Source organism: Serinus canaria, chromosome 1A, assembly GCF_022539315.1.
Source record: "Serinus canaria isolate serCan28SL12 chromosome 1A, serCan2020, whole genome shotgun sequence".
Taxonomy (NCBI): domain Eukaryota; kingdom Metazoa; phylum Chordata; class Aves; order Passeriformes; family Fringillidae; genus Serinus; species Serinus canaria.
Genome location: NC_066314.1, coordinates 50,531,262 through 50,545,061, shown reverse-complemented (window position 1 = coordinate 50,545,061; position 13,800 = coordinate 50,531,262). Strand labels below are relative to the sequence as shown.

The 13,800-nt window shown below is 41.1% G+C and overlaps 1 protein-coding gene across 10 annotated transcripts in view; it reads right to left on the bottom strand.

The window, feature by feature from the left end:
- Nucleotides 1–13,800, bottom strand: part of RBFOX2 (RNA binding fox-1 homolog 2) — a 171,480-nt gene that overhangs the window by 30,100 nt on the left and 127,580 nt on the right. For all 10 annotated transcript variants that reach the window (XR_003946002.2, XR_003946003.2, XR_007776639.1 and 7 more), the window contains one exon: nt 7,184–7,237. Coding sequence is in view for 7 of the 10 variants with exons in the window: in XM_030238500.2 (XP_030094360.1) it covers nt 7,184–7,237 (54 nt within the window). In the remaining 3 variants the exon portion in view is untranslated. The remainder of the gene's footprint in view (nt 1–7,183; nt 7,238–13,800) is intronic.

Here is a 13,800-nt window from a genome sequence, read left to right as displayed (position 1 = left end):
AGCCAGTCCTGCAATGCTGAGATCAACAAAAGTGCTCCTTTGGGCTCCAACCCAATAATCTAAAGCTTCAGATAATTTAATTTCTCCAGCTATAAATAAAGAGCTATATAAATAACAAACTGCTGCCTCTTTCAGAGCAGCATAGAAATTCCCTGTTTAAATGAATTAAAATCAGAGCTACAAGACATAGGGGCTAATAAAACTCTCAAAAATGTTGCAGAGAACTGAGGGGGTGCACGGGGTGTAATAGCACAGCTGATTATGAATGAATAGGGTACTGTGCCTGCTTTAAAGAGCCCCTATAGAGAAAGGTGAGCCTGAGAAAAAGAGCAACACCTTTCCCTCTGGAAAGGTGGAAAAACGTCCTTTAAAGGCTGGGGGAGGAGGGGAGGTAAAGACTGCAACAGGAATCTCTATTTCCCTCTTCTCTTTTTGCATTAAAATTTCTGTTTGTTCTAGACAAGCCTGTGGAGAACAAATAAATTTATGTCTTCAGTGATGATGTAAACTGAAAGCTGGTGTGCAGATGGAAAGTAATTCTTTAATCTGTGGAGGCTAGAACCAAACTAAGACTATTTTAATTCACATCTGTTTGCAATTAGTAAAGTCTGTATGGGATTTTTAAAAACTACATTATCACTAAATATCTTTAAACTGAGTAGGAATTTTCAGTATTTTTATTAAGTTAACTCAAGGTAGCATACTATCCACATGCAGACTATATGACTATAATTAAAATGAATTAAACCAGAATTAATCTGATTCAGAACAACATAACCAATTAACCATATTTTATTGACAGATCAGCCCTTAGCTTGTGCAACTCTTTGTTGAGCACCATTTAATGTTAATGCTGAATTAATACTTTACATAGTTGACTATGGCAGTTAGTAATTGTGTCCTCTTTGTTTACCATATTAATGCATCTCTTAGACATTCAAATTTTCATCAGGAAAAACAGGTGAGCCACACTTGACATTTTTGTTATTTCTAAGTTTAAAAACTAGCAATTAGATATATATACACACACATTTTTGAAGTGGGAGAGAAAAAAGAACATACATATATTTTTTATTCCTTCTCACAGATGACCTGTAAAGAAGAGGGATTAATTTGTACCTAAATACATATGCAACAAACCAGTATTCAGTTTTCCCTCAGCAAGGTTGTCTTGACCTTGAAAGAAAAAAAAAAAAAAGCAAGAGGGAAAAAAAAAGACGGGGCAGGTATCCAATATTTACTAGCTTAGCTTTATAGCAGGTACTGGATTGCTCCACAGTAATAGGTATGGAGCCAGAGTAAGGGAAGATCCTAGATGAAAACAATACTTAGGTTTTCTACAATTTAGATTATACGCATAGTTTGAGTTTAATAATGTTGTTATGATAACAAGGCTGAAATTTTCAACAATTCCTCCCCACCAGCAACTGCCACGAACTTCTCCCATGCAGAAAATAAGTTTAACCCAGCAAACACTAAATTCCAATAAGCATTTTTAGGAGTGGTGAGAAATTTGCAGTACCAGACTAACCCCTTTTTACCCAAAGGTTTATTGAAAGGGCCTGAAGAGACCGAGTAACTGTCACCCTTTTAGTCTGGCCTCAGATTCTGCAATAAATAACAAGCAACATGATGAGCAGTGAAAAAAATAATAAATGTATATATATATATAGTATTTGAACGTTTCCATCTCTGAAGAATGAGAAAGAAAATTTACCATGTAACCGTAAAGGGAGAAATCAAAACCAGACGGTTCTCCTGGGTGTGGCCAGAACACAGAAATTAAACAAAAAACAACAACAAAAATAAAATAAAGTAAAATAAAAAAGAAATAAAACCAAAGAAAACTAAACAGAGCCCCTTGAAATCCATGCATTGTTAACCCTTCATTTGTCATGGAGTTTAGACCAGTCACCTCAGCAGCAGCATCTTTGCCTTGTACCACTGGAACATGCAGCCAGCAACCAGCCTTGCTGTTATCTGCTGCTGTGCTTGTTTCTAACCAAGTTTTTTTCTTTTTTTTTTCCCCTTATTTCAATATTAAACTTTCAGAAGCTTGAAAAAATTGACAAAGAGGCAGCAGTTTAGGCTACCTGTTTCTAAGGCATTTGGAAAGAGTAGGAGGGTTTCAGCTATAATCCACCTGAGATGAGCAGGACTGAATGCACCGAGAGCAACACTGCACAAAACCCAGAAACAAATTATTGAAGTCACACACAAATGCACCCTTCACGTTGGTGAAAACATCTGTGTAAACCAAGCTGCCACCATTTCAGCAGCTCTTCCAGCTCTTCCCAGCTCCCATGCCATGCTTTGAATTAAGGTACATACACATGTAGAACCTGTCTGTGTACCTGTACAATCTGGTGAGTCAGATGCAGAAATTAACCTGACTGAAAAAAAAATGTGTGTCTTAAAAAAAACCTGCATGGCTATTTTTAAGCTCCATCATTTCCACAATCCAGCTTGAGCTGCTCCACTGCCAATCCCTGCTGTGAAACAGCAGAGGGGGCAGAGGCCAGCAGCAAGGAGCTGGAGCCCAGCTGGCAGGGCTGGGCAGCGAGAGCCTGGGGTTTCAGAGCAGCTCCAGCCAGCTCAGGACAGGGGCTTCACAGCCCCAGTCATCCCCAGGTGTGTGCTGCTCCTCCTCCCTTCAACTGACCCTGGATCTCACTGAGTGGTCCGTGACTTTAACAGGCTGAACTGACTGAAGACAAGCTCACTCCTCTCCCTGCTGTGTCAGTGTCTTGCTAATTTAGCACCTAGATCCAGCTCCCTACATAGTGAAATGAGCACTGCTGGAAAAGCACTCCCACAGAAGCAGTAGGTCAGCTTGTACTATGAAACCATAAACTTCAGCCTGAAATGCAAGTTTAAATACATCAGTTCAGGGTAGGGACTAACTGATCTCTTCAGTTCAGTATGGCAGACTTCGAGGCATGAAACCACTGAACTAGGATAAAGGGACACTGGTCATGTCTCCTTCATGCCCCTGGCATCCTAAAGGGATTTGGTGACCTGAGAAGTGATGCTAGTCACCAGTACTTAAATTGCTTTTAAACCTCATTGAATTAATAACATTGTATTTCTGGTTCAACTGATGAAATCTGAACAAAAAATGTAAAATGAATTAAAATGAAAACAAGATTTCTAATTCATTTTATGTAATAAGAGGCTTTCCACTGAGTGGAAACTAGGTCCAGAACAAGAGTGCCTCAACTCAAAGCACCTAATCCATTTGAAGTAGAAATAAATGCAGATGCAAACTTACAATCTTTAAGGCATCATTATCAAAACCTAGTCACATTCTTATCTTAACCTTCAGTTAACTGCAAACTTTAAAATCCACACAGCTTCCACAGAAGTTTTTAGCTAGCACACATTTACTTACATAAATCCAAACACCAACAGATGCAATTTTTCTCATAACCCAATACACAACTAATTTTTAAAATAAATATGAAGCACTTCTAGGCACTGTAGACCTATACAAGAATTTGGAGTTCTGGGTCTCCCAAGTGGAAATCGGTGAGGGACATAAAACATACAGTATCCTGAAACCATGAGCTCCTCTGCACTAATATGAACTCTTGCCATTTAAAAAGCTACAAACAACCCCCAAAACCACCAAAACCCACTCCCTATTCAGCCAGGATTTTGCTGTGTGCTTACGTACTCCTGGTCTCTGAATGTCACTGAGGGCATATCTTGGAATGCCACACGGTACACAGCTGGTGAGCAAAGAGCTTGGATTCCCTTCCCCTGCAGTTTTACAAACGCCACAGGGTACTCATTACACAGGCAGACTGCATTAATTCTGCAAATATGTCCACTTGTTCAATTCAGCACAATAGTGGCAAAATACGCATCCAGAGGATGCATCTTCACTAACAAAAGGAGCAGGAATCCTCTCGACTTCCTCTGGAGGTGTTTTATTCATGGTTCAGTGAAGTGCATGGTAAACTGCAACCATGGGCAGAATGCTATTTAAAGGCACTTATACCAGTCAGAGCTAGAAATGTAATGGCAAACAGGATAAATGAAACAAACAGCCAGTTTCCTGGAAGCAAGCAAAAAAAGCCAAATACATCAAGGGAAGACTGACGTCATTCTATTAAACAAGAAGAAAATAAAATGTAATTCAAGGAATGTTTAAAGTTTTTATCTTGTTTCTCACACAGAGTGAAGCAGTAGCACTGTGAGGCCTACCAGTGCCCATATATTCCTACTAAACACACTGAATCTGGGAAGAAAGCGAGTTACAAAACAAGAATTCACATTGCTTTGAGAGAAGAATCAGCAAAACTCATTAACTGCCTCCTACGCTGCTGTGATAAAGTCAACAAGTACCATTTCTGAAAGAACCTGAGGTGAGAGGTGGCTGTGATGCACACCCAGCTCCCTCTTTGGTCACCAAACTCTGTAAGCACACAGAGATCCTGAAGATGCAGCCTGTTTGATAGATCTTCCCAGAGCTGTTGAAGAAAACTGCCTGGTCATCTCAGGTGGATTCAAAATGAAGAATGCTACCTGAACACTTGCTTCAGTCCCTCCTACTGACCAGCACTGGAGTGATCCCAGTAGAGTTCTCCTGCCACAGCTCGGCAGGGACAAAGCGCTGCTCAACCCCGTCACACTGGGGTAGGGGCAAACCCAGGGCAGTTTGTGATTTCCCACTGTACCTTTAAAATATTTACAAAACATACACAAAACATACACAAAACTACAACCCTTAGGAACCCAGGGAAGGGAAGGGAGCATTGAGAACACAGCACAAGGCAGGCAGCAGGAGCATCTGCTTTCGGATTCCCAAGAGAGAGGAGGAGGAGAAGAAGAGAGAGAGGTTTCATATCATTAGATTAGAATGGAAACCACAGGGCAGGAAAATGCATTCAGATTTTTTTCCCTAAGGTGTAGGAAGAACCCAAGAGTGAGTGAGTGGCCTCCAGAAAGATCCATTTCCTTTGCTTCACCATCAGATCACCAAACTGTTGTTTTTCCATTATTATGTGAATACCAGGCGCTTCGTGCAGCTACACCCCACTCAAACACTGGGGCCTCCCATTTTCATGCTAAGCAGAAAGAATCTTGCATTCTTTTTAAATGAGGAATTATTTTGGGTGAGAAGGATGCAAAGATACCATGAAATAACTCTTTGGCTGTTTTCTCATTCTGTTCAGATTCTGGACATCCCTCAATACAGGCTATTAGTTTTGTAACTGCTTTTTGCTGCAAGACAACAAAAAAGCAGTAGAAAACTGCATGGTTAATAAAGACTAGAAGAACTTTTTTTTTTCTCCCCCAAATATTTATTAAGGGTTCACAGTTAATATTCATCAGGGAACTCTTCAGCAATAATTTTTGTTTTAACTGAAAACCAGAAGCCTTGGACTTTAGCAACAGCACAAGAAGGTACTTTTCATAGTCATAAATCAAGTCTTCACAGAAAAGCCTTCAATGTCAGTGTTGCCTAGAAGGGAAAGGGCAGTCGTGGGCGTTTAATACAGAGGGCTGTATGGATGGGAGAGAGAGAGTGAAGTTCATGTGTGAAGAGGAAAACACTGCTCTGGAAAGCACAGGCAGTGGGGTATGAAGAACATTTTGCCAGGCCAGTTATTTTTGTTCTTTCTTTTGCAATTACATCTGAACAAGTATGGATTCGATAGAGGCCAGAGGCTACTCTCAAAACCAAACAATAATGCCTAAAATCAAGAGTAATTCACAGGTAGCTTTGGCCTGTGAATATATCAAAAGAACAGCAGAGAGCAGAATAAATATTTACAAATTCAGCACAGCTGATTGTTTTGGTAAAGCATATGGATTTTTAACCATGCAGGGAAGTAAAACTCTAACTAAACCATATAGACATTTACTTGTTCAGACTGTCTTGTTAAAATCAAAACAAGAGAAAACCATGGTATTAGAAACAGAAGATGAGGGGAAAGGGCTAAAACTCATGTTTTTTGTATACAGATCAATGGCTTTCCGGTTTCCAGATAATACAGGACTGAAGAATTTCAGAATGCATCTTGGGCAACATGGGTGGAAATTTGCAGAAGGCTCTGAACGTGAACATACCCCAGAATATATGTTGAAGCAAAGAGGCCACCATAAGAACTGTGGACCTCAAATCCAAGCAAAAGATATAGACGCTAAACCAAAACTGCTTAGCTGAATTGCAACTTCAAAACCTTTTGTGTGCATGCACACATGTGCACACACGTGTGTGTGAGGAGGTGGGAAATTTTGTTTTAATTGAAAATGGGAATCTTAGCATTGATTAAGTCAAGCAGAGTATAGACATGCACTGTGCAAGCTTCCCCCATAGAGCTTTGGCAATGCACCTCGCTCCTGACCTGCAAAACTCCCTGCTATTCCAGTGCTGAACCTCCTGGGCAGAGAGAGAATCACAGCAATTTGTCATTGTGGTGATACTGGTTACGTGATGAGAACCAATTGCCAATTAGGACAGAGATCACTGAATCTCTTTGCAGCGGACCTGAACAACCTTTGAAATCTCATCTCCAGAGATATAAATTGCCATTAACCCTCAACAAAACTTGCTTCTTAATATATCTTTAAGAAGAGCGTGAATGCAAATTCTGTGGGGGAGGTCCACATGGGGCAGGATAAGTGGAATGAGAATGCTTATATTAAAAAACCAAATATCTCAAACATGAAAGGTCAGTATCTCAGAAGTGCCAAGTAAGTCTGCAAAACAGAATATATAAAATCCTTTCACATATGAGATATGACAGTTTTTCTACAGAAGTATTTTAATGCAATGAAAATGGCAGGGATGGGAGTGAGTTTAGCTTTTGTTCTTACAGTCTCCCATCACACAAAGCTGTTTTACCTTATTCTGCCTTCCTCACAGGGCAGCCATTGCCAATGCAATGAGGGTTGGTATGAAGGCTCAGCTGACTGAGACCCTGTTTTTCAAAAGGCTGGAGAACCTGATCCCACAGGCAGGAGCGTCTCTGAGCATTTGTACATGCTGCCCAGAAACTACCATGCTCAGAGTCTCAAATCAGAGGGAACAGGAGACAGTCCCCAAAATAGCTTTTCCCTTCCCCCATCACTCTAATTCCTGCTGATCTCTACAGAATATGTTCTCTAGGCAATGAACTGCCTTTTACTCTGCAATCAAAACAAGAGAAGCAGGTACAGAAACAGGACTTACCTTCGAGCCACGCTCATTAAAGATTATCTCTACATCAAGGATTTTGCCAAATTGCTGCAGAGAGACAAGGAAAAAGAAAAAAAAAAACATTTATTTTTGGCAGTACATTTTTCCTACCTTTTGCAGGGGCTGGCTTAGTGCAAGAAGGTAGGTGAGAATATTTCCATTTCTAGCATACAGGCAAAGGCATAAAATTCCAGTGACATGACCCAGATCTCCAGGGTTAAGACATGCAGATCATCAGGGTCACAAACGCCACGTTTTCTCACAGAAGTCTAAAGGAAGAAAAATAATCCCCAGAGGAGTTTTAGGGATTTGAGGAAGCTCATCTTTCCCCCGTTAATCTATATTCTTCTTTCCCTCATTCTACTATTTCACCTAAGACATGGTTCTGTGATTTCATCTCAGATATGCAACATTTCTCACATATAATTCAATATTTCAGCTTCCTCCTGAAGTGGCTATCACAAAGAGAAACTTAAGTGATGATTCTCTGGAAGGAATAGTAACATAAGACTCCCAGGCTCAGGGAATTCAAATACTAAAGCTTTCTTTCCTTCCCTTTATTTTTCAAGACTCCAAGCCTTCAAAAGAATTTATGGCAGATTCAGAAACCATGAAAATGGAAAATTCCCAACAATTTGTTTTTCAGAAAATGATCATTCAACTTAAACCTGTGACATATAGTAGGTGGTCAACAACCTAAGCAAGCTTATCATATGTAATAGAATTCTGACCTCTGCCTCAGCATGGAGACCCCAAGGAGAGCTCTGCACTGAAAAGTTTCCAAAGAGCTCCCTATTTAGCACAGTGGGAAATCTACCACCTCTGTGGAACCATGTATGGATTACATCTTTCACCTTGCTAGGAACTTATTTTAATATTTTATTGAAGCAACTAGACTCAAAACAGTAGCCTAGAAGTAAACGTATCACCACTTCAACAGAGGCTCACAGTGCTCTGTCCTCCAGAAGTGTCAATGCTCTATTTCCAAACTGGATGTCTGCTCTCTAGAAAGACATATCTAGATGTTGTTTTTAGGAGTGTGTATATGGAGTAGTCTTCATTTTAGAGACACATACATACTGTACTCAAACAAATGCTACATCAGTTTTTCCTATCCCATTATTTAGGAAAGCTTCCATCAACATGGTTTTGATTTAAGTTTGATAGCAAATGAAGGAACAATCAACAAGAAAATAAAGAATGGTTAAAAAAGATTATGAACAGAGGGTCTAGGCACTGGGACAGTCTCCCCTTTGCCCAGCATTCTTAAAATAGTATTTGCCTTTCTTTTAAATTTCACAGTTGCATTCAGAGTCAAATGAGTAAAATACTCATTATGTGGGTGCCTCTCTCAAAAGGCTTGTGGCCAGATTTGAAAACCTAGAACATTTACAGCAGAGAGCCATGATGGCTGAGGAGAGGCTCTGAATATGTTAAGCAACAAAAAGTTGCTGAGTCCTTTGAACAAGTATTCCACAACTGCAAGCAAACAAAACACTTCCAACAATTTTAGCTATAGTTTGTGTCTGCTTGCCTTCTCCATTCTTAAAAAGGAGATCTTGGTTCACAGATGTTGTTTTTACTGTTCTATTGTTTAAGGACAATACTTGATCCTCTATTCATCCCAAGAACAATTGAATTCACAATATCCTACTTTACACAAGTTTGAATAATGCTAATGTAAACATGCATCTTCCTTGAAACCTCAACATCTCAACAACTTAGGCTTGATCCATGCTGGTTCCTCTTCTGACTGTTTCTCTGCCAATCACAGCTAAAATACATTTTCTATTTCTATCCCACGCTTGGTGTGGGCTTGCCAATAAAGGAGATTAACTGTTGATTGCTTTTTGTTGTCTTTGTTGCATACAGCTTCGGTACTGCCATGAAAGGAATCAGTCATGATTGTCATGAGTGCTTTCTTGGTAGACTGTCTCAGCATCCTTACATAACTGGGGCTGAACCAATTCAGCAGCTTGCGGCTGCTTAAGGGCTGTCACTGCTCCTTTGTCCTTCCTTGTCTGGTCTCACCAGCCTTCCAGAGCTGGCCTCGGTTTTCATTCTCACCTGCAGATAAGCTGATACAGGTCAGCAATGCTGCGAAAAACTAGCCCAAGAAAAGGAATACATACAAAGATGTTGACAATTTACTGAGCTGAAGTGGCTTGAAGGGTCAGTGAGCATTACAGCTCGAAGAAGCAAAAGGGAGCGGAAAGCAGCGCACCCTGGCCAAGAGCAGGATCTGTCCCCTGCCAGATCAGCTCAGCTGCCTAGCCTTGTCACACACACTGAAACAGCCAGGCTCTCAATAAATGGAAATGCCAAAATTATTTTCAAAATCTTAAAAGCCATCAAAAATCACCATTTTCTACCTCATTAGAATCATCTTGAAAGAGAACAAACTGTGTGGCTTCTGGTGCACAATCAGGCTGTGCCATCCTCCCCGTTCCGCACACCTGGCTGGGCCTGGATCCTCAGGCATTGCTGCCAGTGCTGCCTGCCAGCCCCGCAGGGCTGAGCTCCCCATGCAAGGCTCCCACACCAAGGGGAACCCTGTCCTGGGCGTTTAACTCCTCGTGCTGACAGAACATCGGCGGTGACACGGAACGCGAGAGGTCTGACAGAGCTGTACAGAGGTGGCACGGCCCTCCCTGCCTACGAGGTGATGGAGGGACAGCATTTCCCGGATGATAGAATTCAGAGCCTATGGTCGCAGCAAACACAGGCTTGACACCTACTGCAATGGGCTACATCCACCCATGCAAACTCCTTTCTACCCAGGAGTTGTGGGTGTTTGAAGAGGCAAGCGGGAAAGACCTCCTTGGGAGAAAAGAGCAGAGACAATGGGGGCTGACTCCTGAATGGAGGTTTGCTGGGAAGGGGCTTCCTGCTCCCCGAAATTCCCTGAAGGAAAGCAGAGCTGTGAGGCAGAAGGATGTGTGCTGGGCTCTTCAAGGCCCTGCTGCAGCCATTGTCACAGCTCCTAACATGAGGTCTCTTGTCCCCACTGCTGAAATGGTTACAGCAGGTCCCAGCACTGGAAGGCACTTTTTTTGGTAGCATGCCAGAATCTTCCTGAAGAGTAAAGCAGGAAAAAAAGAACTAGTTCATTTTAACAGTTTATAACTCCTTCAAAGCTGAATTTAATTTAGTGGAACATAAAAAGGCACTTTGTTCTCCGATGGTGCTTCGCCTACCAAATGTCAACAGTCTATTGCAAACAATCGAAGTTTTAAGAGCTCCTTAGTGAAAGGTCACAAGTTTTGTATGGGAAATGCTAAGCCATCTAAATACAAGGGTCAACACCAAGTGTCCTCATAATAATTTTTTTAAATTATGTATATACAGGAATGTTTGTATTTTTCAAAAGACATAGGGACTGGCCAAATAAAACAAGTCCCATGCTTAAGTCATCCATGAGGACTAACTCTTTAATCTCTAACCTTGAAGACATGAATCACTGAGCTCACAGACTTGATTGGCTCACTCAGTGATTACCAAGATCATCTACTTAGAACTCTGCACAGCCTCTGGAGAAGGTATTGCAGGACTACCTGTCTCCAATGCTCCACACCATGATTCAGAAAGCTTACTATGTGACCAAGAGGCCAGCATTCTTTACCACATCAGCTCAGGCAAGAAGGCACCTCCATGAACTGCTCACACAACATACCATGTGATAGGAAGTTACACAAACACATGCTATTCCAGTCACGCCACAGCAAAGGAACTATAGAATCTTATCTTACCAGTCTCTTCCCTGGAATGAACTTGACAAGCTTTCAGTTATTCATGGTAAAGCAGGTAAATGAGAATCAGACCCTCTATAATGGTAGCAGGGAATATGGGCAGTAACAGTTTTTAAGAGGAATAAAGATACAAACAGACAGGAGTTATGACCAGAAACTAATCTTCCTGCTTGAATACAATCCACCTGATCATAGATGCAAAGGCATTGTGCAAGAAAAGAGATGCATGCTGTGTGTTTCTTTTCACAAAGATGTCATGAAGGCAACAGATTTTTCCAGCTGAGGCCACAACTACATTAAACATAATAAATTTGAGAGGTCTGGCACTAGGCAGCTTTTGTCTTCCAAGGCACTGACAATTTGGTAGGGCCCCTCCTATATGCTCTGTTCCAGCTGGCCCTGACTCCTGTGCCTGTCTAGAGCTTTCAAAATCAGCTCCAAAATGTGCCAGACAAATAACGTAATCCTAAAGATGCAAACAATAGCAACTACAAGGCAAATTCTCTAGAAATCATGGAACAACAAAAGATAATGAGAGACATCATGTGACAGCCTTATCCCTACAAGAGAACTCTATATGTCCAAGCAGTTTCACCAGCCCTACAAAATTCACTAAAACACGAGTTCAATGAGCTATCTAAACTTCAAAGGTGTCAAACAGTCCATTCTTAAAGATGGTCAACATTCAAAATAGCCAAGAAACTGACATCCTGTGCAGGAAACCATGAGGTACATGAGCAAGAGCATTTTATAAGCAGGACAGATCCATGCTATAGAGACAGTCCTTTCCCTAGGCCCAGCTCCATGGCATATACTTTCAGCTGAGCACAACTGGCTCCATCATACTGTGTATTAGTCAGTGCTTAGTTATGGCAGCATGGTCTGCCAGAGGTACTCTGTCAGCACACCAACTTCCTCACACAAAGCTGAGTCACATCTCTTCAAGCAATGGGGCCAACCCATGTCAGCCAAGCTGCACCACTGTGCTTTGCTGACAGGAAGATGGAAGCATCAAGGATTTATAAACCAAAGCACTACCACAGTTTAACAAGTGAACAGATAATGAACAAGCACCAAGCAGCCCTTAGTAGGGTTGAGCTGTTGCCCAACAAAATACACATTTTCTGAGAAACCAGACTTTACAGGAAGCCACACAAAGAGTGCAGATTTCTAACAGGATTTACAGACCAGAGCCATCACAGGAAAAAAAAACAAAAACAACAAAACAAAACACGATTATGAACACAGTTTCTCAGTGACTTCTTGTTCTCTAAATCCCAAATAAAAGATTTTCACATGAAACAGTGAGATGGGGATGAACACTATTGCAGGCCACCACCAAGAGAGAGATCTTAACACAAGTCTAGCTTCTAGGTCTACACTTCCAACTCCTTGTTCCTGCTTTGTGCCATTCCCGAGAGGTGTGACTGCAGTGTAACCTGGTACTGATGCTGCAGAAAAGGTACTTGGACCTATACCCACAAAAGCAGCATACAATCCAAAATCAATTTGAGAGTACTTAGCATGTAGACTGAATCCATATGAAACTGGGTCAATAAAAGAGAGGTCCATGTAATTTTACCCAGGTCTTTTATCCAATTAAATCCAGCTACTGTTTACTGAATGACATTCAGCACAGTCTTGCTGCAGACGCTCCTAGTAACTCATATGAAAATTTAAAAAAAAAAAATCTTAGATAAATGTCTGATCCAGTCATCAATGCCTTCCAGCAGAGGGTTAGTACAGAATTTGATAGTAGAGAGCTTTCTCAGAGCAAGACAAACAGTACAAGAGCTATTGGCCACTGTAGGGGGACAAGCACCCCTGCACACCATGGCCATGCAGAAAAAGCACAATGTTCAAGCAGCACTGAGCACACAAGTCCTTCTGGAAAGGTGGTTTCAAAAAACACTCATGTGAAGCACATCAATATAATCAGCAGTGCCTCTTATAACTTTAACCAACACCAGCAAGAACAAAGCCCCACCCTGTGACAGGGGCTCACTGTCATCACAGTGAGAGCCTGGAAACAAGAAAAGCCACAGAGAGACCACTTTGTGCCAGAATCTTTGCTCTCTAATACTGGCACATGGGACTTGTTACATGCAATTGGTGGCCAGTAGTACCAGGAGATAAAAAACATAAAATACATCTTGATATCCATAAGACAGAATCCCCTCCTTTGGGTGTCCGAGCCACTCAGAAAGCAGAGTCCCCTTAAGCAAGTGTGCTATTGCTGTACTTTGGGCCCAGTACATCAACACCTGCAGGTCAGAGCTTCTTGTTCTATCATATTATTACCCATATACCATAACACTTAAACAAGTACTTCTTCCATTGCCAATACCTGTGCATCACTAATTACTTCTATGTTTAAATTTATTTACAGGCAAATACCGACTTAAAATTCTATCAAGTTCTTGCTGACAAAGAGCTGTAGTCTAATTTGTTATTGCTTTAGCCTCAAACTATAGGCCTATGGAGGTGTTTTGCTCTCTTGACACCAGAATGAAGTTGGATGAGAAATTATATCCAGCAGGATATTTTAGGAAGTGCAAAGTGACAAAATGTTTCCTCAGAGGCCAAGATGTGAGGGCTGCAAGAGCTTCCAAAAGTATCTGAGCTTGCAGAACTCTGTAGCTTGGGTCATACAAAGCATGGTCTACCACAAACATACATCATAAAGAACCTTGCAGTAGTGATATGAATTACGCTTAGAGAAGAAAAAGGATAACATCACCTGCCTGAATGTCATCCTTTTTTTAATGTAAAAAAAACAATGGTTACCATTCTGTCACGTGTAATAAAAATGACATTATTAACAACTTAATTAACTGAAATTAATTAAATGGGACATAATAG